This window comes from Brachyistius frenatus, unplaced genomic scaffold (assembly GCF_029030835.1).
Source record: "Brachyistius frenatus isolate BFR_SWC_R1_liver_20210118 unplaced genomic scaffold, ASM2903083v1 Contig_2, whole genome shotgun sequence".
NCBI lineage: Eukaryota > Metazoa > Chordata > Actinopteri > Embiotocidae > Brachyistius > Brachyistius frenatus.
In genome coordinates this window covers 2940649-2962843 of record NW_027210601.1, presented here as the reverse complement: position 1 = coordinate 2962843, position 22195 = coordinate 2940649, and the positions used below count along the sequence as shown (strand labels likewise).

The 22195-nt window shown below is 37.9% G+C and overlaps 2 protein-coding genes across 3 annotated transcripts; both read left to right on the top strand.

Annotated features, from left to right (window-relative positions):
- Positions 1-1212: 1212 nt before the first annotated feature.
- Positions 1213-10907, top strand: LOC138617976 (protein S100-A1-like). Of its 2 annotated transcripts, XM_069693372.1 has the most exons (4): positions 1213-1485; positions 8821-8900; positions 9964-10116; positions 10249-10907. In XM_069693372.1, the coding sequence occupies exons 3-4, from the start codon at positions 9985-9987 to the stop codon at positions 10408-10410; spliced, it is 294 nt and encodes a 97-aa protein (XP_069549473.1). In that variant the 5' UTR covers positions 1213-1485; positions 8821-8900; positions 9964-9984; the 3' UTR covers positions 10411-10907. The 2 variants fall into 2 exon arrangements, with proteins under 2 accessions (XP_069549473.1, XP_069549481.1); XM_069693380.1 differs by lacking the exon at positions 1213-1485 and having other exon boundaries at positions 8708-8900.
- A 792-nt stretch (positions 10908-11699) lies between these two features.
- LOC138617911 (protein S100-A1-like) lies at positions 11700-13641 on the top strand. The gene is made up of 3 exons (XM_069693269.1): positions 11700-11804; positions 13090-13251; positions 13392-13641. Exons 2-3 carry the CDS (start codon positions 13111-13113, stop codon positions 13551-13553), a joined length of 303 nt encoding a protein of 100 aa, XP_069549370.1. The 5' UTR covers positions 11700-11804; positions 13090-13110; the 3' UTR covers positions 13554-13641.
- Positions 13642-22195: the final 8554 nt, after the last annotated feature.

Below are 22195 nucleotides of genomic sequence, written 5' to 3'. Positions count from 1 at the left end.
GTTCTTCGATTGTTAATGGCAAGGCTAATAGGGATTTTCCGGATCCTCTGTAACTCAGCAGCTAAAAGTCAACATGTTCAAGGTGAATGTAGAATATATTATGGACGCTATCTGAGCCCTGGCACTATATTCAGGCTAATTAACACAGATTGCTGTCTGAGATGACCTGGGATGTTTTGTTAGCCTCGGAAATATTCAATTCCTTTGGGCAAAATTTAATGTTGTTAGAATATCAATGATAGCAGCCTGCTCATTATGCAGTATGGATATGCATTCAAAATGTTATGGCATCACACAGACAATGCTGTTGCTGGCTTTGTAGCCATTTTGATTTGCAAGAAATTAAAGGCTATCTAATTGAATTCTTTCTGCTCTTTGCTGACCCCAGCATGAGTTTCTGGGCATTGCTGATAATAGGTAATTGATTCTGGTCACAGCTGATCCTGGAATTAGCTCACTGATACTGTAACAGTAAATAAATATTTTCATGTTTTACACTACATGCATAAGTACTTTGCTTTTTTTATATTTCAAGAACATTTCACTGATAATAATTTTGTTTGTTAATTTTATAGGCCTAAGGCATTGAAAGCAGGACTTCTACTTGAAATTGGGTATGTTTATTATTGCAGCATTGTTTTAATAGCCTACGCATATTTCTCTTCCACTGCCGATTTCAAGATGTTATAGTTGCATTTTGTGAATCACCCAACAGTCATTTTATATGAGGAGGAGGAGAATAGACTCGTCAAATGCAAAAACAGACCACCTTGATGAAGAATTCAGGTAGATTTCTATTTCAAATATGCATTTGTTTTTTGAAGGACAGCTGTTTCAGATTGATGCAGATGCAATCCCCATAAAAGAAATAACAGGCTATTTATAGGAAACGATGACAGTTGAATAAACCAACCTAACATACCTGCGGCTTTATTTGCTCATTTTACTTTAACATAAATGTTTGTTTGTTCCCTGCTTCACTCACACAATAAACATACTGATGGCTTCTAACCAAAAACCCTTTAGGGAACTTGGTGGAAAATAAACACGTTACTGTGGACTTGTGCTGTCAGTGCTATGTTTGCGCTATTCCCACGGCTTCACCTGCTGCAGTTTTAAAACTGGTTTTGGCTCCGCCCCTTCCGCCACGCAGACTGTTGTATGTAAACCACCACCCAGTTGCTTTAAGGTGCACCGCATTTAGCCACACTTGTCAGTGTTGAGGACACTTATATGTTCCAAATATTAAGTGTAAATGCGTGATTTGAGACAGCTTGTCGATAAACAGCAGTTTTCAGGAGACCCTGCAGAGGCCTGTGGGCATCTACAGAAGGTTGGTTTGAGGGCAAGTTAGTTACAGTAATGTATTGATTAAAAGTTGATGTTTGAGTTATTCAGCACAGAGGTGCAGTGTTTTGGCAATTTGTTGTTCCCAAGAAGGATAAGGAGGACCAGTATCCGACGTGTTTTAATGATTATTTCCAGGTGAGTATATTTTCTTTTTCTTTGCTACCTTAAAGTGAATGTAGCTTGTTTTATTCTCATGACTTTTCACGAAGAAAAAAAACCTTTTTGAAACATGTAGTTAGTAATAGAAACCCATAACTATGTAAATGTAACGTTTTATTGCTTTTTTTTGTTAGACTGACAACTTTTGTGTTCTGGTTTTATGAATATTTAATTGAATTAAGAAAGTAACAAAAGACTATTAGATAACTCCAGACTACCGGTATGTTTTAATTAAAATTCAAACTACAATATGCAGTTTGGTGTTCTGTGTTGTCGCCTTCTGAGTGAGGACGACGGAGGGTTTTCAATCGGAGGCACAAGGATGACCACTACTGCTGCTGTGTGTAAAATAGCGTCTCCATGATTCTTCATTTGGATTACCATGTAAACTATAACACAAATACAACGGGCCTAGCACTAGTTGTTGAATACCATCTTTTACAAACAAAGTTTAAAAGCAACCTAATAAAAGAGCTTTCTTTCTCTGGTTCAAACTTAAAAAAACAGAAACAAGATTGGAACTCAGGCACTTTTATTATTGTGCTGTAAAACCATGTGGGTCCGAAGACAATAGGTTTATTTTCCATTGATAGTGTTTTACACCTTCAGACTGATTAGTGTTTATAAGCAGCGACGACAATTTGAAGTATGTCATGGTGTGCTGCAGTGTACGTGGCGAGGAGTAAGGCGAACTCTTTGAAGTCCACATAGCCATCCTCGTCCAGGTCCACAGCCTCAAATATGTCATCTTCACATTTGTCCTGCATGGACAGAATACAAACACAATTGCATATGGTTGTTTCCTCAAGTACATACACTGACACATTAAACACAATGCACTTTAATGTAGTTGTACACAGATGTAAGGACATTTGAGTGTTTATTAATGTAATCTAATGTGTATAGAGTTCATTGATTCTCCTCACCTCAGTGAATGAAGGCAGCTCCTTATTCATCATGTGTATGAAGTCGTGTTTGGTCATTTTTCCATGTTTCCCTTGATTCGACACAAAGACGCCGAACATTGCAGCCAGAGCCGTTTCCAAAGTAGTTAGAGTCATAGAGGAGTTCATTTTCAGAGTGTAGAGGATCTAGACGCAGAATAATCGTATAAATAACAATAATCATGTGGCTAATAGATATTATTGTGATATAGTCATTTGAGCTAGAAGGCAGACTGACTGAATTAATCCTAATCATCCATCCATCCATCCATCCATCCATCCATTATCTATACCCACTTTATCCTGAACAGGATTTGATCCTAATCATATATATATATTTTTTTTAAATATATGTACCTCAATTTTTTTTTTTAGCACTTCTCTTTTTTTTTTACTTACCTGTCAAAAGGCAAGGAAACTTCACTATAGCAAGTACCTGAAATCAGAATACATGCAATTAAAAGATATTCCTCAAAACTCTGCCGGAAACACTCTAACATACAATAATTATTCAAATATATAACACGAAATGTTAAATAGTTGTATCCCTGTCCAACTGTCATATAAGTTTACAGAAAAAAAAAAAAAATAAATAAACAGCCATAAAAAAGCAGCACCATTGTGCCTTTGTAATAATTTAGTTTTATCCTGGTCCTACCTTGATCCAAAGATGTGTCCACGCAGTGAAGAGAAGACGGGCTGTGAAGGTTTAAATAGAACACCAGGTCCGCCACACCCTGGTGTTGGAGGTATCGTGTGTAGAAGGGGACAGTAGACATTAGCCCCCAAGGCAGTCGCCTAAAGCGCACCAGGGGTGCCAAAGAGGAGGAATTTGTTACTGCTCTGATCAACTTAAAAAAAAAAAAATGGTTCACTAATATCCAGTCCATCCCTTACATTGTATAAAAAGGAGACTACAGACACATTGTAAAAGGACACAGCTGGGGGTTGACTCTCACTGTCATATAACCATGCAAACATTTAAAGTTATCCATCTCATAATCAGAAGACAGATATAGACCGTGCGGGCAGATGTGTTCTCAACTCCAGTCAGGCAGTAGTCATTTAGTGAGTAGTTTTAAAAAATTAGCCTACAATGATCTACAACCTGATATTAAAGGAGTCGAATGTGATTGATTGAGGCATTTACCTAACTCCATAAAATTGGAATGACAGATATCAAAATAGCCTCTCTATTAAAACAGATACTCTAAGGGAGTGATGGCATTCATGGTTTTGTGGCTGAGCCAAAAAAAAGTGATAAAAAAGTTGAGTTTCAGAAAACATCAGCAGTGAAAGCAAGCATGCAAATGTCTGTTTTTATTTTCTTTCAGTGATATTTAGCAGGTGAAACCCACCAGAGCTATTAGTAGAAACATTTAGAATAATTTTAATGCTGAGATTATTGAGTGTCTGTCTAAATTGTATCCAGATTCATGGGTGTCTGAGAAAAAGCTATCAGACACTGTTTAAAATATAGAAAACAAACATCATGAAGGGCATGTCAGCTGCAAAGCATAACTAAATGGCTTTAGATGAATGCCTAAACTTTGCACTGTTGAGTTAAAAGGAGTAATTTTAGATCATAAAATGAGGTCAGGACAACCACAAATATATGCCTCATATTAATACCATCTGGTTCTCAGTAAAGAACCGACAGACTCTCTGTAATGTGGAGGCATCAAAGATACGCCTACACTGATGAACATAAAATGTGGTAATGTTACAATCATATGGGGATATGAATAATCCAGTTACTTTCTATTTTATACCTCAATATGGCTAAAACAAGGAGAATACATAATGGAACAAGCACTATTGTACATGCAGATTATATTAATTGACAGATGGTGATAATGATGTGACACAGAAAAGAAGAGTTTTGAAAAGTTGATTTAAGTTAATTAATTAAATGATCAAATGAAAGTTTTCATAAAATACTCAAATATAAAATATGTCTCCTTGGTGCCGCCAGTGGACATAAACTTTGGAGAAACTTGTGTTTAGTTAAAACCTGTCTGTTTTGTGGTCTAGTCAAACAAACAGTTTCAAATATTTGTGCAGAGTTTGCAAAGAAACATTTGTTTGCTAGTGTAATTTAACTGCTGTTTGTATAGTCAAAGTGCATTTGTTTGACTGTGGCACAGGCAGAAAAAATTAGCATATGTTTTCCCAGCAGCTCAAACGGATAATGGAAATTTATTTTATTCTTAAGTACTTATTGGGAGTGTCAGTAAACACACTTGTCAGAAGAATCACAAGACTTGTGAGTTTAAATTTATGTGTCAGTAGAAACTACTGACACTTTTCGAAAGTAGAAGATGCAATACCATAATATAAATCCAAAGTTAGTCCCACAGTTCTGTATTATCAGAGAAATGTAACTAAAGTATCAAAGTTAAAGTACTCATCATGCCAAATGATCAAATTATTAATTATTAATCATTTTATGTAATTAATATTACACAAGTGGATTGTTATTACTGTTGATTCATTAACACAAACCTAATTTTGAAATTGTAGCTGACTGAGCTTTGACTAATTCAAGCAACGTTTTATACTGTTGATTTCTTTAATATTTAACCATGCATCATATTGTAAACTGATCACATGACAGTCATGAGTGGGTTAATATGTATGTGCATGGCTGACTACATTTCCCTCTCAATTTGAGAGGAGTGGAAGTATTAAGAAGCTTAAAAATGGAAATACTGACCGACTTTTAGCACTGAAATGTGTGTTGTAATGTAATTTACAATGTAATGCAGATGCAGTTTCACTTTCCACCACGAGGGGACATAGAATTCATTGTTCGAACCGTGTCTGCTGAATTTGAAAATAGGCGCATGCATTTACAAGAAAGTTGAACCCCAAAAATGGGGACAGCGGAGACTTGCAATATAAATTATGTTTTGTGTTTGCAAATTTTATGAAATAAAACGGTACTAAAGCATAGACTGTTCCCTATAGCACCATGGGATATAGCACACAATATGGATTTGACTTGATGTGTTGTCAGTCATGATAGTTCTTGTTTAGAGAGTTTAATTTGAAATACAATGACAAAATGCTGCTAATTGGCTTTGGTGCTGATTGCACTGACCCTATTCAACAACTCCATCAAGTTTTGTAGTCAATTGTCTGACATTTTTCCATCTGTGCTTGTGATAAATTCTCCTCTTGGGTTGCTTATTATTCTCTTTCTTTTGTGTAATGATGTTATTTATTACCCAACCACTGGTTGAAGGCCTGAAGGCAAAGTGGGCAATTTCGTTTTAGGCCCCAAAGAGCATCGCTGTAATATTAACACAGGTTAACAAAATCTCTGTCTAAGACTTTTATTGTTTAGTACCTGTTAATTTATGTAGTTCACAGCTCCATTGTTTAAAAGCTGGTTTTATCAAATTGTTTCCATTTTTGTCTGTGGGTTCAATAACCTCCACAAAGGAAACATTGAGCAATGTTGTGAAAAGCTTTAACAGTATCTTCAGTCACACCGTTAATTGAACTATACATGTACAGGTGGACCGGTGGGGAATGCAGGACAACGGCCGCAGAGGAAGAGAATATCTGCTGCAAAGAGATTCATGTTGTATGTAAAAAAAAAAATGACATAACAGGTTGTGAATAGATGTGCACAGCTTCCAGAAGCCCCACGATGCATCACTCTCCATCCAGGACCAGAACCAGAACCAGTCTGCCTGAACCTGACTGAAACAATCCGCCGTGAAATGGTCCCTGCAGAGGCGGCTGTTGGTGTTAATCCTAAAGTCTCCTTTAGCGTGGCTCTTCACGAAATCAATCCACCTCTTTTTCCTTTCTTCATCAGTAGGAAATTTAAATAGTGATGCAGCGCTGCTTTGGAGGTTCTTCCTTCCAGGAAAGATTCACTTGCCGGTGGAGGGAGACATCCTGTAGCAGCTAGCTGATGTACAATAATAATCTGACTACAGCAGGAGTAGAATTTAAATCGAGTGGGATGACCTCTATGCAAATGAGCTCCAGGCTTTTATAGCGTTTCACCGTGTGAGAGGAGGAGCCACGCAGAAGGTTATATAAACCGTCTGTGCACTAGCTCGGTGACGTACTGAGGCTACGTTTTAGCCACGCCTAAAAAAAACCTGAGCTGAAGACAGATGAGAAACTGTTTAATGGTCTAACTCCACATTTCAGTGCTTTCAGCAACTAATTTCACACGTATGTAATGTATTGAGAAGCAAATCTTGGAATTTGCTTTACAGCATCTTTAAAAAGATATGCGTTTTTCCGTATCAGCAAGCCTGACAATATTTTTCATTAACAGTGGTTGATTGTTCAGTGGATATAATGTCACTAAATAGTAAAAAATGGCCATCATTATCCCCTGACAACAAAGCTATAGGTTTACTTTGCAAAAAAATTTGGAGAATTGTAGGAAACATTGGTATTTTAAGGGTGAAGCATGCATGCATTTTGGCATTTTACTTTAAAAAAAGGATAGATTTGGATAATTAATCATTTATCCCACTATCACGTTAAAAGAGTGTGATATGCGTACACTCGTCAGTCCACCCCACAATATTGTTTCAATGTCACATTTTTTTTTCTCATCTACAGTGGGTACGGAAAGTATTCAGACCCCTTTAAATTTTTCACTCTTTGTTTCATTGCAGCCATTTGCTAAAATCAAAAAAGCTCATTTTATTTCTCATTAATGTACACTCAGCACCCCATCTTGACAGAAAAAAACAGAAATGTAGAAATTTGTGCAAATTTATTAAAAAAGAAAAACTGAAATATCACATGGTCATAAGTATTCAGACCCTTTGCTGTGACACTCATATTTAACTCACATGCTGTCCATTTCTTCTGATCCTCCTTGAGATGGTTCTACTCCTTCATTGGAGTCCAGCTGTGTTTAATTAAACTGATTGGACTTGATTAGGAAAGGCACACACCTGTCTATACAAGACCTTACAGCTCACAGTGCATGTCAGAGCAAATGAGAATCATGAGGTCGAAGGAACTGTCCAAGGAGCTCAGAGACAGAATTGTGGCAAGGCACAGATCTGGCCAAGGTTACAAAATAATTTCTGCAGCACTCAAGGTTCCTAAGAGCACAGTGGCCTCCATAATCCTTAAATGGAAGAAGTTTGGGACGACCAGAACTCTTCCTAGACCTGGCCGTCCAGCCAAACTGAGCAATCGTGGGAGAAGAGCCTTGGTGAGAGAGGTAAAGAAGAACCCAAAGATCACTGTGGCTGAGCTCCAGAGATGCAGTAGGGAGATGGGAGAAAGTTCCACAAAGTCAACTATCACTGCAGCCCTCCACCAGTCGGGGCTTTATGGCAGAGTGGCCCGACGGAAGCCTCTCCTGAGTGCAAGACATATGAAAGCCCACATAGAGTTTGCCAAAAAACACATGAAGGACTCCCAGACTATGAGAAATAAGATTCTCTGGTCTGATGAGACCAAGATTGAACTTTTTGGCGTTAATTCTAAGCGGTATGTGTGGAGAAAACCAGGCACTGCTCATCACCTGCCCAATACAATCCCAACAGTGAAACATGGTGGTGGCAGCATCATGCTATGGGGGTGTTTTTCAGCTGCAGGGACAGGACGACTGGTTGCAATTGAAGGAAAGATGAATGCTAAACCCAATCCTAAACCCAATTGAGCATCTCTGGAGAGACCTGAAAATGGCTGTCCACCAACGTTCACCATCCAACCTGACGGAACTGGAGAGGATCTGCAAGGAAGAATGGCAGAGGATCCCCAAATCCAGGTGTGAAAAGCTTGTTGCATCATTCCCAAGAAGACTCATGGCTGTACTAGCTCAAAAGGGTGCTTCTACTCAATACTGAGCAAAGGGTCTGAATACTTATGACCATGTGATATTTCAGTTTTTCTTCTTTAATAAATTTGCACAAATTTCTACATTTCTGTTTTTTTCTGTCAAGATGGGGGTGCTGAGTGTACATTAATGAGAAATAAAATGAACTTTTTTGATTTTAGCAAATGGCTGCAATGAAACAAAGAGTGAAAAATTTAAAGGGGTCTGAATACTTTCCGTACCCACTGTAGGTGTCAAAAATAAGGTGCCTTTGGTTTAGCCACCAAAAACCACTTGGTTACCCTTAGGAACGAAGCTAATACCTAATTAGCATTAGATTTCTTTAAACATAATTTATGTTGCTTCCACATTAACCTAAATCCTGATCTCCTGAGTGAAAGTCCTAGGTTTGATCAATCCCATCACCCCCAACCTACCACTCTATTAGAACTTTGTCACTTTTGTACCTCAACCTCCCTCAGATGTGCATGCACTTTTCATGTCTAGGTGAGGCAGTGGACTGAGGTGAAAATACATGCTTTACATGCTCTGCAGGGCGGCGCCTGACTATAAAATCTCCTAAACTCCTGAAGATTTCCACTTGTCCACTGCCAGCCACGTTCCAGCCCTGCAAGGTAAGAACTAATGATACTCCTCTTGTCTTTATCAGGATTTTCATAAAATTAATAACTCAAGACCCAACTAGGTCCAACCAGTTGAATATAAGAGGAATGTTTTGGATTATTTAATTTAATCTGCTGCCAATTGACTTTTTCTTAGGAGGCGCCCTGGAGAGGTGATTTTTAAGTCTCGTTGGCAGTTTGTGTGAATTCCTCTGCTGATTAGTTGTAATTATGTTATAAAGACAATGCTAGTCTGTTGTCCCTATGATTCTTCTTGGTTTTGCCTCTTACTGTCTTACTATAAGTTTTAAAATCACACTTTGATTATTTCTGAGACTTTAGGACTATCTCTGTTGAAGAGAAATGTAAACATTTGTATAAAATCAATACAGAAAGCACTGACTGAGTACAGGTCCTATTTTGTCCAGCTTTCTCATCTTATACTCTACTTGTATTGTTAATACAGTGTGGTTCTTATAGCCCGCTACAAAGGTGTGGTTGGGCATGTACACACATGTGCTCTCCTGCCTCAATGTTTTCTCTCACTAGTTAAATAGAATTCCACTATTCTGGGCCTCCAATGTTTCAACTTGTTGAAGTCCTCAATTCCCGTCTTCATAAATACCACAACCTCAGTTTTCCACCCACTTCTTCTTTGTAACTGTTGCAACTACATTGTAGGAATTTAAAATGGCTTGAGTTTATCATTATCTTTTCAATCATAGATGACTATCAAAGCTATTCTAACCTTTGATGGAAAGTAACTGGGTACATTCACTTAAGTAAAGTACTTAAGTACAATTTTGAGGTACTTGTACTTTATTCAAGTCTTTCCAGATAGTTAAGTGTCATGTTTCAGAAGGAAATGTTGTGTTTTACTACATATTTTGACAGCTTTGGTTACTCTTTTAGATGAAGATTTGAATTGGTAGATCACATAACAACCAAAACATTTTTTTTTTTTATCATTCAGTCTTTTGTTTCATCAAAGCTCTCTCAGACTTTGTTTAAATGTAGCAAAAATGTACAATCAGTTGTCACATTCAACATTTTCTGCTGTATCTGTGTTTTTCAGTCTAAACACACTGCAGCAACCATGCCTTCAGAACTGGAGAGAGCCATGGAGTCTCTCATTAAGGTCTTCCACTGTTACTCTAAGGATGATAAGACACTCTGCCACAAAGAGTTCAAAAAGTTGATGGAGACTGAGCTGTCTGGCTTCCTTAAGGTGAGAAGAGAGCAACATGTAAAATTCACGGTGTACAGAATTTAAACTATTATTATAATTGTTATGTAAGTTCTTAAACATTCCAATCAAACCCAATTGTTCTTGATGCCATATTTCTCTTATTTAACACAGTCCCAGAAGGACCCTTCAACTGTGGACAGGATCATGAAGGACTTGGACACCAACGGTGATGGCAAAGTAGACTTTGAGGGGTTTGTTTCTCTGGTTGTTGGACTTTCAAATGCCTGTGAGCAGTGCTATCAGATGCACAGGAAGAAGACGGCGAAGAAGTAAAATGTGACTGTGAAAGAGAAAAGACCAAGAAGCATTTCAGTTTTTATAAAGATTGTTTTGTTAATAAAATGGACTGAATCATTTTAAACCTCGTGATTTTGTAATAAAATTTACTTTTTAATGTAACATACAAAGTTAAATGCCCCCGTTTACTTTTAATACCATATATCCACCACAAGGTGGCACACAATTAATTGTTAAAGTATGCTTACGAAAGACCTTTTTGAGATTAATTTAAAAAGTTAGTGAAGTTTCTTAAAACTCCCATGTTTATGTACTACTTTGTTTTTTTTCAAATTGTTTTTACATTTTTATTTTTATTTCTCCTCTGTCTACATGAAAATATCCTGTATTACTATCTTAAACGTTATTCCCATAACACGTTTTTCATATTCACAAACACACAAACTTCTAGATGGTTCTGTAAATAAATTCAGGAATATTTCCAAGATACAGCATGCAGGCTAAAAATGAAATAAATGTTGTTTTTAACCATGTGTTTTAGCAACCAATTGAATATGAGCACAGTCAGGCCACTTTCATAGATTACCCATCAAATTTAGGGGGAAAAAATGTTTATCCTTGATAAGTTTATTGTGCCATTTAGTGCAGTGTTTCACATGTGTCTGTAATGCATGATATGAAGCCAAAGCCCCAAAAATCCTTAGAAAAATTGACAGGTTAAATTATACACTGTAAGCTTCAACCGTATACATTAAACAATAAACCAGTGGATCTGAAATCTATTCAGCCCCACCCACCCAATCAGTCTCTATACTGTACATCCCCATACAGCAGCAAGGGTTGGGGACGTTCCGCAATTAAATTAATTATACTGTCTGTAATTATGTATTATTTTCGTCTGTCCAAAACAGTCAGTGATTGTTTAGTGTGAACTGCAAATATTAAAAATGACTATCAATATTCCCAAAAGCTAATTAAATTCAGCAACAATCACAGGAAAGTAAGAACATTTTGACAATTAGTAGTATCGTGAGGTTGAAACGTGAGATTTTGACGTTTTCCTTAAAACTTAAATCAGTAATCATTTAAAGTCAATTAACTACTCCACCAACCATACTTTTAGCTCTGAACTGGCTGATTGCCAGCAAAAAAAAAAAAACGACCATGTTTAGTTTGACTCAATATACAACTGTTCTCGGCACATTTTCTTGGTTTGAAGAAGCAAACTACTCTTTATCCATAAAATTGGTCAGCCTATATCACCGGCCGTTCCTGTATAAACATTCGACAGGGTCCAGCGTCGTTATCACACTTTGACTCACTGCACAGCAGCCAGGGCGGCGCCTGGCTATAAAATCCGTGCTGCGCTTGTTCCAAACCCCTGAACATTTCCACCTCTCCACTCCCGGCCACGTTTCCAGCCCTGCGAGGTAAGAACTAGTCTAACAGTTGTGGTTTAATAAGGAATTTTATTTTCAAACTGTATAACGCTTGCAGGTACAACCGTGTGGGCGTGAATGGAATGCATTGTATTATTTATCGATCAACTTTTTTACGGGGAAGCACGCTCTGCCTGGAGGTTTTTAACGGAGTCTGCTATACAAAATTTAAGTTAATTCCTCTGCTGTTAAGTTTTAACTAGAACCTATGTTTTACCAAGGCAATGCAGAATCCCCCTTGTTTTGGTATGTTTTGTTTAAGTTTTGCCATTACACTTAACGGAGTTTTGGCAAACTCTTAAGGATTAAGTAAATATTTTATGGGTTAACTATATATATTACACTCACTGAGTACACATTATTTTCATGTTAATCCACTGAATCTTTCTTTTATGGTTAACCCAGTTGAGTCCATAGTCTATATGTACTCTATAGGGTATATATGGGTGTGGTTGGACTGTGGGCATGTACACACATCTGCTCTGCTGCTGCAGTGTCTTCGCTTACTTGAATCCCACCATTTTGTGCTTCACACATTTCAGCTCAGTCAAGTTTTCCATCCACTCTGACACAAGTATTTCAACCTCAGCTTTCCACCCCTTTCTGCTTTTTAACTGTTGCAACTATCATTTTACACAGGCATGAGATTTTTTTTTTTTCATAGTTTTTTCTGCCTTGTCAGTATGTTTGGTTGAAACAATGCTCTCATTTTCGAACAACTTAATAACATACATTTACTCACTCGTCATGAGCATTACTCACCAGTGGGAAGGGTGCTGGAGAAAGAGCAAATGTGTTGCTTCCCCCTTATTCAGCTGCATCATATACTCATACAAGGCAATGCAAAAGTCCTCTTTTACAGGATAAAGTCTGACCTTGACTTCACCAAAGACATGACCCACCTTCTCTGACAGACAAAACAAGCAAATCGTCCGACTTGATTCTAGATAAATCTTATGAGAGAAGCTGACAGATTGTTAAAAATGTCAAACCAGCATTTGCTTCACACAAGTAAGGACTCCCACTGTTCATACTGAGAGTATTGGCACCTTGGCTTAGAATTCCTCCATACCCCTTTAAAATGTCGGACAGGGCCAACAGTTGAACATATCCCAGATGAGTTTAACGTCTTTCATCACAACCAAAACAAATTTTTATCATTCATTCTTTTGTTTCATCAAAGTTAATTAAGGCCTTTTTTTTTAAAATTAATCTAAATTGTACAATCAGTGATCATAATCAACATTCTCTGCTGTATCTGAACATTGTTTTTCAGTCAAAACACACTGCAGCAACCATGCCTTCAGAACTGGAGAAAGCCATGGAGTCACTCATTACAGTGTTCCACCGTTACGCCTCTAAAGACGGTCAGTCTGGCACACTCAACAGGCGAGAACTCAGAGAGTTGATGGAGAACGAGCTTTCTGGCTTCCTTAAGGTGAGAAAAGACCAACCATGTGTAGTTGTACAGAATTTAGGCTGGTATTATAATTATTTTTTATTATCATTATATTGCTTTTAAAACATTGAAATCTAACCCAATTGTTCTTGATGCCTCATTTCTATAATTTAACACAGTCCCAGAAGGACCCTGCAGCTGTGGACAGGATCCTGAAGGATCTGGATACCAACGGTGACGGCCGGGTGGACTTTGAGGAGTTCGTTTCTCTGGTTGTTGGATTATCCATTGCCTGTGAGCAGTGCTATCAGATGCACATGAAAAAGACGGCAAAGAAGTGAAAGGCAACTTTGTAAAAGAAGAGACCAAAAAGCATTCCAGTTTTTGTAAAGATTTTTTTGTCCATGAAATACAGTGAATCATTTGAAACTGCTGTGTCGAGTGGTTACTGTGTTTGTATGTATGTTAGACACACGTTTGACTGCAAGTTATTTGATCTGATTTACATGCAGTATAAAACCACATCTGTCTCTGAGATTTTGGAGATGTGTTTTTTTTACTTGTATGAATGCTAAAAACAGACAACCCATAAATCATTGCTATTTAAACCCTGGTAAAGCTCATCCCAGTGATTTGACTCCCTCTGCAACACCACCCTTTACACTAGGTGTTATTATGTTATTCCCACCTGTATCATATGCTTTCGTGAGTGTGAAAGGGCAGAAAAGCCTCTCCGTTTCTATTTGATAAAGTTCTGCTTATTGCGGCTCAGAGGAATCTGCAGAATGTTCCTGGCACGAACACACCCCTCTGTGAAGCATAATCACTCAGCTGATGTTGCAACTCCCAACATTATAAAGCATTCATGAACAGATAAATTACCCAATAGGGTGTTGGGCAACTCTGTCGCATTGGAGTCAATTTGATTTCATGGAGCCAAACCTTTAGCACATTGTAGTAATGTGGAGGGTCTGAGTCATAAGGCACACAAAGCATGTACGGGGGGAGGGGGAGAGGGGGTGTCAAAAATTCTTTTCATTTTGTTTCATGTCTGGTGAAAGTAAGATAACACCAGAGAGAAAAACAGGATAGACCATCCATGCCCCACCTCTCCATGAATAGGAGTGTTTTTGCTCTAAAATCAAGTCTCCCAGGCAGCACTATTCATGAAGGATATAATTACAAAGGATAAAGTATGGCCATCTTTTTGCAGTCTGCCAATCCTGGTGAAGTAGGAAGAACATTCACTGTAAGAAGAAGGCCTGCCTGAAAGGCTAAACTCAGGGTAAATAAATTGTCGCAGACTCTTGGGCTCTATGCACATACCTCCATGGGCTGGGCCTAGCTAATGTTCATGGTTACAGGGCAAACACTGAAGTTGCTAGGTGAGGTTGCTCTGTCTGTGCGTGTGTGTGTGTGCGTGTGCGTGTGTGTTTGTAGCTAGCACCACACCCATGTGACTAGCAGCTGAGTTTAGAGCCGGGAATTCCAACTTTGCACTGTTTTTTTTTAAATTTTCCTATTGTGCAGTTGACATTTTTTCTGATATCAAGAGATCACTGTATTCATAGAGACATACACACCACTGAAGTCTTAAGATTTTTACTGCACTTGCTATATGTTTATCATGTGGTCTAAAAGAATAAAACAGTGTTTGTCAAGAGGAACAACTATCCCCAAGCCGGAAGCGAGAGATCAGACGCTGCTCTGTGACGCTGATGCACAGGTCAGGTCTTGTTCCCTCAGTGAAGAGACTTACAAAGAGATCATATGCTTCATCGCAACCTTTGGCAAATAGAAGGATATTGCATACTCTCATAGTTTTACTACTGCTCAAGTCGTTCTTCTAAGGGGTGTCTGTTGATGTAAATTCAGAGATTAGCAAATAATACTCACACACACACACACCACACCCCTGTCAGACACACAGGCAGAAAAGCTTCTGTCTTTGGAAATTTGTTCCAACAATCACGCTAAAGTTCTGTACATACCAACACGTCCAATATCCAGTTTTATATCGTGGGAAATAAAATCAAACTATGGTGATCTACCGTGAAGCAGATGAAGCTAACCTCCAACAATGTTTGTAATATATGTAAAATTAGATTATACCAGTTATATTCACAGCTAAAGAGATATTTCCAGTTGTTGTTTTTTTACCCCACCGATCAAAATTTACTGAAAGTATAATTTACTAAATTTAACAGACTGGCCATCGGATATACCTCGGTGGGCTGCGGCATCAGTAGGCCAGCCCATAAGGTTTTACTATCTATCTCTTTATGCCCCTTCCCCTCACTGTGTCTGTCATTCAGGCTGCACATGAAGCAGGCAGTCCAGAGCTAAATTTCTTTATCATTACACCTCTGGCACTCCATAACCACCTTCTTGCTGTATTTAGTTTGAGCAAGTATGTAAATCCCAGAGGACACCTGTGAATGTGGATTGTGATGAAGAATCACTTGATTTTTATCGTGGCCTATGTTTTGTCTCCACTGAACTTTACTGCACAGACAAACAAACCACATTGAACATGTAACCTCCTTAGCAGAGTATCCTGCATTGGTTACTTGCATTTTTTATTTTTTTTTATACTCTAAATGATATGATGAAGATGATATGTAATTTTACTTCAGAAACATTTTCCATGCAGGATTTTTACCTATAATTCAGTATTTTTACACTTAACTAGTAAACTAGTTTACTGCTATTTTATTGCTTTTCTATTATTCTATTATTATCTTATTGCTTCTGTATGCTGCTGTAGCGAAAAAATGTCCCCTCGGGGATTAATAAAGTAACTACCTAACCTAACCTAACCTAACCTAACCTAACCTAACCTAACCTATAACCTAACCTAACTATAAAATGTGTTTACCTAACCTCTGTGACAGAACCTACAGGTTTCTTGAAAACCGATTTTGAAAGTCAATGTGGCTCCAAATTGGGAGTGGTTGACTCCGCATTCAAAGGTAGTGGTGCGTGAGTGGAGCTGGGGCAGGCTGAAACAAATCTGATTGCAAACTATGCACACAGCAGCACAGTGGAGAGTCAGTCTGTATGGTTCTGACTGACAACTTATGTCTGACACTCAATAACTCAATTATACGTAACTTTAAGCGTTTTAAACGGATGAGTTATTTTGTACCAAGCAGTAAAAAAATTTAACATGGGGGTCTATGGCGATTGACTTACTTTTTGGAGGAAGCCTCAAGTGACCATTTGATGAACTGCAGTTGTTTGGCACTTGGGTGTTGGCTTCATTTTTTGCTTTGGACGTTGTCACTTGTTTTTTAGTGTGACGTTAATAGTTTTACTTCACCACTGGCTTTAGTCTGTCCATCTCTTTTTTTTCCATCATTTCCTGTCATTTCTCTTTCCTTCTAATCAAAGAAAACTCCTTTTTGGTTCCTGATTAAACTGAGGATGGAGGAGGTGTTACACTCAGGACACTCATGACTTTGGTATTTTTTAGAAATCTGGCTGAGTGGCCCTGGGAAAATGTTTAGTTAGTAGGCAGCATTAACTTGAGATATCACTTTCCTAAGAGAGATACACATTGCTGCAAGAGAACATTTAAAATGTTTTCCTCTCAGCAGACTTGACCACTAGATGTAATAAAAGCACAACTGTAATTCTAACATTGACTATGTTAAGTATTTGATTTGCTATGAAAACCCCTCCAGCTGTACTGCAAATAGTTTCATATGAATCACAGCTGGATGTAATAAGGAATAGATACTCCTTTCCTAATTTGGTAGATCTGAGTGAGTCAGATGGAGAAAGAGACAACTGAGTAATGATTTCCACACAGTGAAGGACAGTACAATGTAAAATCTGGTATGAATGGTAGTGACAGTAACTTCTGTCCTATGATCTGTAATTAGCTAAACTTTGAAGTAATTAAAGACCAAAATGATTTTACCGTGACAAAAGAGGAGAGAGGGTACAGCTAATTTAAAGTCGTACAAGAGACCACACATGCAGGGAAACAAACATGCAAACAGAGTTCCACAGTACACATTTTTCTGGGCTCTCTTGTATAACTTCAGCGACGTGACTGTGAGTCACAGCCTCACTACAAAATTGCAAGGAAGAGCGAATCCAGTTGGGACCATAACAATCAGCAATCAGTGAGTCACTGTGCCCAGTGTTTTCACTTTAGATTCCTGTGCATCTCCAACGATTAAACAAAAATAGAAAAAAGACAATAACATATACAAAACACCAGAAATTTGTTCGTACAACATACACTTAAAGTGTCCTGTAATACAAAATAGAATAAAGAGATACACATTTAACTTAAAGCATATATAACTGTCCATTTCTTTGATGTCCTTTTTAGCTGGGCAATAACGTTTTCAAGCGGGGCATTACAATCAGTGTCCTTGCATTTGGCCTTCATATTACAAAAGTAAATATGATTTTTGGGGGGATTTGCAGCTCAGTGAAAACCTGAAATTATGGTTCAAAAAGCATTTGCTAATATTTTGAATTGATCAAAGTTAGTGTTTTGGTTGTGAAATTACTTAAAACCTCTCAAAATAGTTCTAGCATTTTCCCCCTCACAACACCATCAAGAGTCTTAAAAAGCATGTTTATGCAAGGCTCTAGACTAAGGTGTATGACACAAATTGTAGATTTTCTTTTAATGGATTAACAAAAGTGACCTCCAAATGGAGCAGCTGTATGTCATTACAAAAAGGGATTCAGTTCACATGCTGTGTTCCTCCCTTCATCAGCTTGCAAAACAAAAGTCTTAAAGGGATAAACTCAGCTGATATTTCTTCAAAATAATTTTACATTAAAAGTTAATTAAATGGGGGAAAACTGTTAACTAACAGTAAACATACAATCGTAAATGCTTGAATATATTAAATCAAAGAGTATTTTTAAGACAATTGCAGGAGTTTGTTGGCTTTAATTACAGCACAAAACATTTTTGCTTTGTAAAACCACTGTCTTAAAGATACAGCACTCTACAAGACATCATAACACTCCTGAATTCAAGTTCAAATGCAATCTAGAGACAACAACATGAGAAACATATTTGGAATAAATGAAGTTTTAGCATTTTGAAAATATCTCTTTAATTGAACATGCACTGTAATAGCACATAAATCCAGTATTTCTTGAAGAATAAGTTGGAAAAACAAAACACAGGACAAGAGAAGGGGGAGTGTTTGGAGATGAAAGGAGCATTACAGAGGGAGGGACACAGGGTGTGGTGGTGCATAAAGCACCCTCTTCCTCCATGTCCTCATTACTGCAGCTCCTCCAACACTGAATTTCACTCTTCATTGTACTTAAATTTCAAACGGTGAGTATTAAATCTTAATAATTTTGTCACATTTGTTTTTTGGTTTCATTTATTGACTTTAAAGACATGCACCAAAACCTTTTCTAGTTAGAACTTTTTTTTTCACGCGACAATGTTCATGTCATCAGAGTGAGTTTTATCTGAATGCAGTTTAAATTTTAGCGATTCATAAAGTGCAAAATTGCTATCTGTGTGGGCACCTTGTGTTTGTTTTGGTCTAACTATAAATTGTCTTCATTGCTGGTCAAATTTGATGTTGCAATAGACATTGCTCATTCACTCCAGTGCCTGGTATTTGAAAAACACCATTTAACCGATGGATTGAACATTCTGAAGTCAGTACCAATCTTAGTTTTTACCTTTTGTAACAAAGTTAAACAATTGAGCAGGGTGCAGTATTGGTTTTGTGTACTCTTCCTCCACCATACCCATCTGTTTGTGCACCCTTTGATGCCACAGCTTGCTCAATATACCATGGCCCAGGGGTTTGGCACAGCACCATGTGAGTCACCAACCACAACCACAAGTGACTCTCTTGGGTTTATAGAGTCAGTGGAAAACACGCTATTCGGATACACTGCGTTAAGAGAACAGACACCGGAAATCACCCCCGGGACTTTAATCAAGCCTTAGCCTACCTCTTTATCTAGAGACGCTGCGTTACAGACGAGTGACAGGAATTAATGAATTAAACTAGTATGCATTGCTTTAAGTATTTACATGTCACTATAATTACAGTAAATAGCCGCTTAAACTGTAGCAGGGGGAATAAACAATCGATGAATGTGGAAATTAAACTTCTTCATGAAGTGAGTGAATCTGTTCAGTCCTGCTTTTTCCAAAATTTACCTAATCTCATCTCAAAACGTTATGCCGTCCTTCTCTTGCAGCCACTCCCTAAAGTTGTGGATATAAATAATGTCCTTTGTTAAGATCCCAAATTGGACCACAGAACCAAATGACCCACAATTATAAGCGGCAGTTAATGTGAACAGATCTAAACTCAGCCTCTAGATGGAGTCATGGAAGCATTAGATAAAAACATTTCTTCCTTAGTCGTCTGAATATATACAACAAATGTCAATTCTATGTGTCACTATTTAACTCCCATTTTTCTTTCTGTCCTCTTAAATTAGCCGTCATCATGGGTGAACTCCACAAAGCTTTTGTCATTCTCACGAACGTCTTCCGTCAATACTCCAGCAAGGAGGGAGACAGCAAGAATCTCTCCAAGGGAGAGCTGAAAGAGCTTTTGCAGAAAGAGTTTCAATTAAGCATAGGAGTAAGTGACTTTCGGTCTCTCTATCTCAGCACACCCAGAAGAATGTATGAATGCACTGACTGTAATTTGCATGTGTAATGTAGAGCATTGTACTGAGAGAGTGATAAATACGCAACCATATGCACATTTTTTTTTGTGCATAAATAGCCCAAGTGACAATTTTAATATGTCTGAAAGTTGTAGACAGTCATGTTTGCAAACTTTTTTCTCAACCGCAGGAAACCACTGACAAGTTACCAATTGACGATTTCTTCAACTTACTGGACCAGGACCAAAGCGGTTCAGTGGATTTCAAGGAGTATGTCACCTTTGTCATCAATCTGGCTATTATTTTGGGAGATCATTAGTTCAAGTAAAAAAAAAAATGATCCAAAGCGCCACCTTGGGGCCAGCTGGGAGAGCCGCCTCTCTCTGAAGGAGAAGAGTGTGCCTTGACAGCTGAATAACTAATAAAGATTTACAACTGCTCAAAAGCATAAGTACAAAAAATGACAATGAGGTGTCAACAATAATAATGTAATGAAAATTTAAATAAACTTTTTTTTCCTCTGAAACACTGGAGTTGGACTCTTTCTGTATTAAAACATTGCTGGGAGAACAATATTTGAACCAGTATTGGACAGTTGCACAGATATGTCAGCACTATAACCTTAGAAAGTTTGTGATGCTTTCTCAAAAACTAATTTTGTGGCTTAATTTTGTTAACACCAGACTTCATGCCTAGCTAGCAGATCAGCTTCCGGGAGGGAGTGATACAACTACAGGTTATATCAAGGAAGGATGCCTTTAATGTTGCTTGCAGATGGGTGACATAACGGAGCTCAATTACCAAAGCATGTTATTAAAAGTAACTCTGTGTAACTTTTAAAAGGAAAAATACAGGCTTTCTCGGACACGGAAACTAAATGCATCCATTCATTTAAAACACTCGGGGTCCATAGGTTGTACAAATAATTACTCATGCTATAGGCAGCATTTGATAGATGCTGTTGTAAAACTGACATTACTGAGACAGTTTATAGCCCTTAAGACTCTTCACTACTTGTGCTATTTGTGTCACATGTTAACATTCACCAATATATGTAATTAAGCTTGAACTAACAACAAACAAAGAAAATTCTTGCTTTAAATAAGATTTGAAGATATCCTGCTGTAACATCAGCTTAATATCTTTGTTTTGTTCGACTCAGCTACATTTCCTTAAAGGCTTTTAGTTTTTATTTTGAAAAAATTAAAAAAGAACACACAACAGGTAATAAAAACTAAATCACACATGATGTGTTGTACCAACACAATGGCTCACAAGTGGATACCTTTGCAGCTAGAAGGCTCTGGGTCTAACCAAGACTTGCTGGATGGGGGTTCAGTGGCATGTTTTCCTGTGTGTGGCTTTCAGTGGGTGCCCCAGCTCACTTGCAGTCTAAAAACATGCAGGTTACATGAACTGTAAGTTTTAAAATGCCTTTCAGTAACTGCAGTTGTCTGAATGTGTTGGCCCTTTATTGGACCAAAGGCCTCACCTGTTTGTAATCCATATACTACAAAGTGCACTATAAGCTGTCCTCAATGCAAGATATAGGAAAGTGGATGGATGGATGAAAAGCTGAACAGTTGTTTTTGCAAGAACATGAAAGATTCCGATAGTTACACTTGTGGTAAATATGTAAATCTTCTGTTCACTTTATTATTTTTTAAGGAATTTTCATGGTGGCATTGATGATGATATTTAAGGTTTTCCATCACAGTCTTTTCTTGTATCTTTGACTGTACAATTATAATAATCTTGCAACTTCTGTAATCGACATTCATTTTCATTAAGTCGGTGTGTTGCCTGCAGAGGGAGGGGCGGTGATAAGCTTTAACATCAATATTCTTACAACATAAAGCACTTATGGAAACAATGGGTAATCATGTACCTCAAGGGCCTGAGAACCTATTTCATTTCAGTGCTACAACAGGTGCTGTGCAGCAAGATGTTAGAGATGTTCTACCATCTGTTGTGGCCAGTGCATTGTACTTCACCGTAGTCTGCTGGGGGAGCAGCATTGGAGCCGGCGACACTAATAGACTTAACAAACTGGTTAAGAAGGTCGGCTCCATCATCGGCTACAATCTGGATAGTCTGGAAAAGATGGTGGAGAGGAGGACGCTGAACAAACTATTATCCATATTGGATAATCCTGTCCACCCTCTCAACCACCTGCTGCAGGGACAGCGGAGCACTTTCTCCAAAAGATTCCTCCAGCTCCGCTGTCACAAGGACAGATACACGAGATCATTCCTGCCGACCGCAATTAGACTGTACAATAACTCACCTCTGGCAAAATAATACTGTTGACTGTGTTTTTTGGTTGTTTGTATATAATATATAGAGATATATA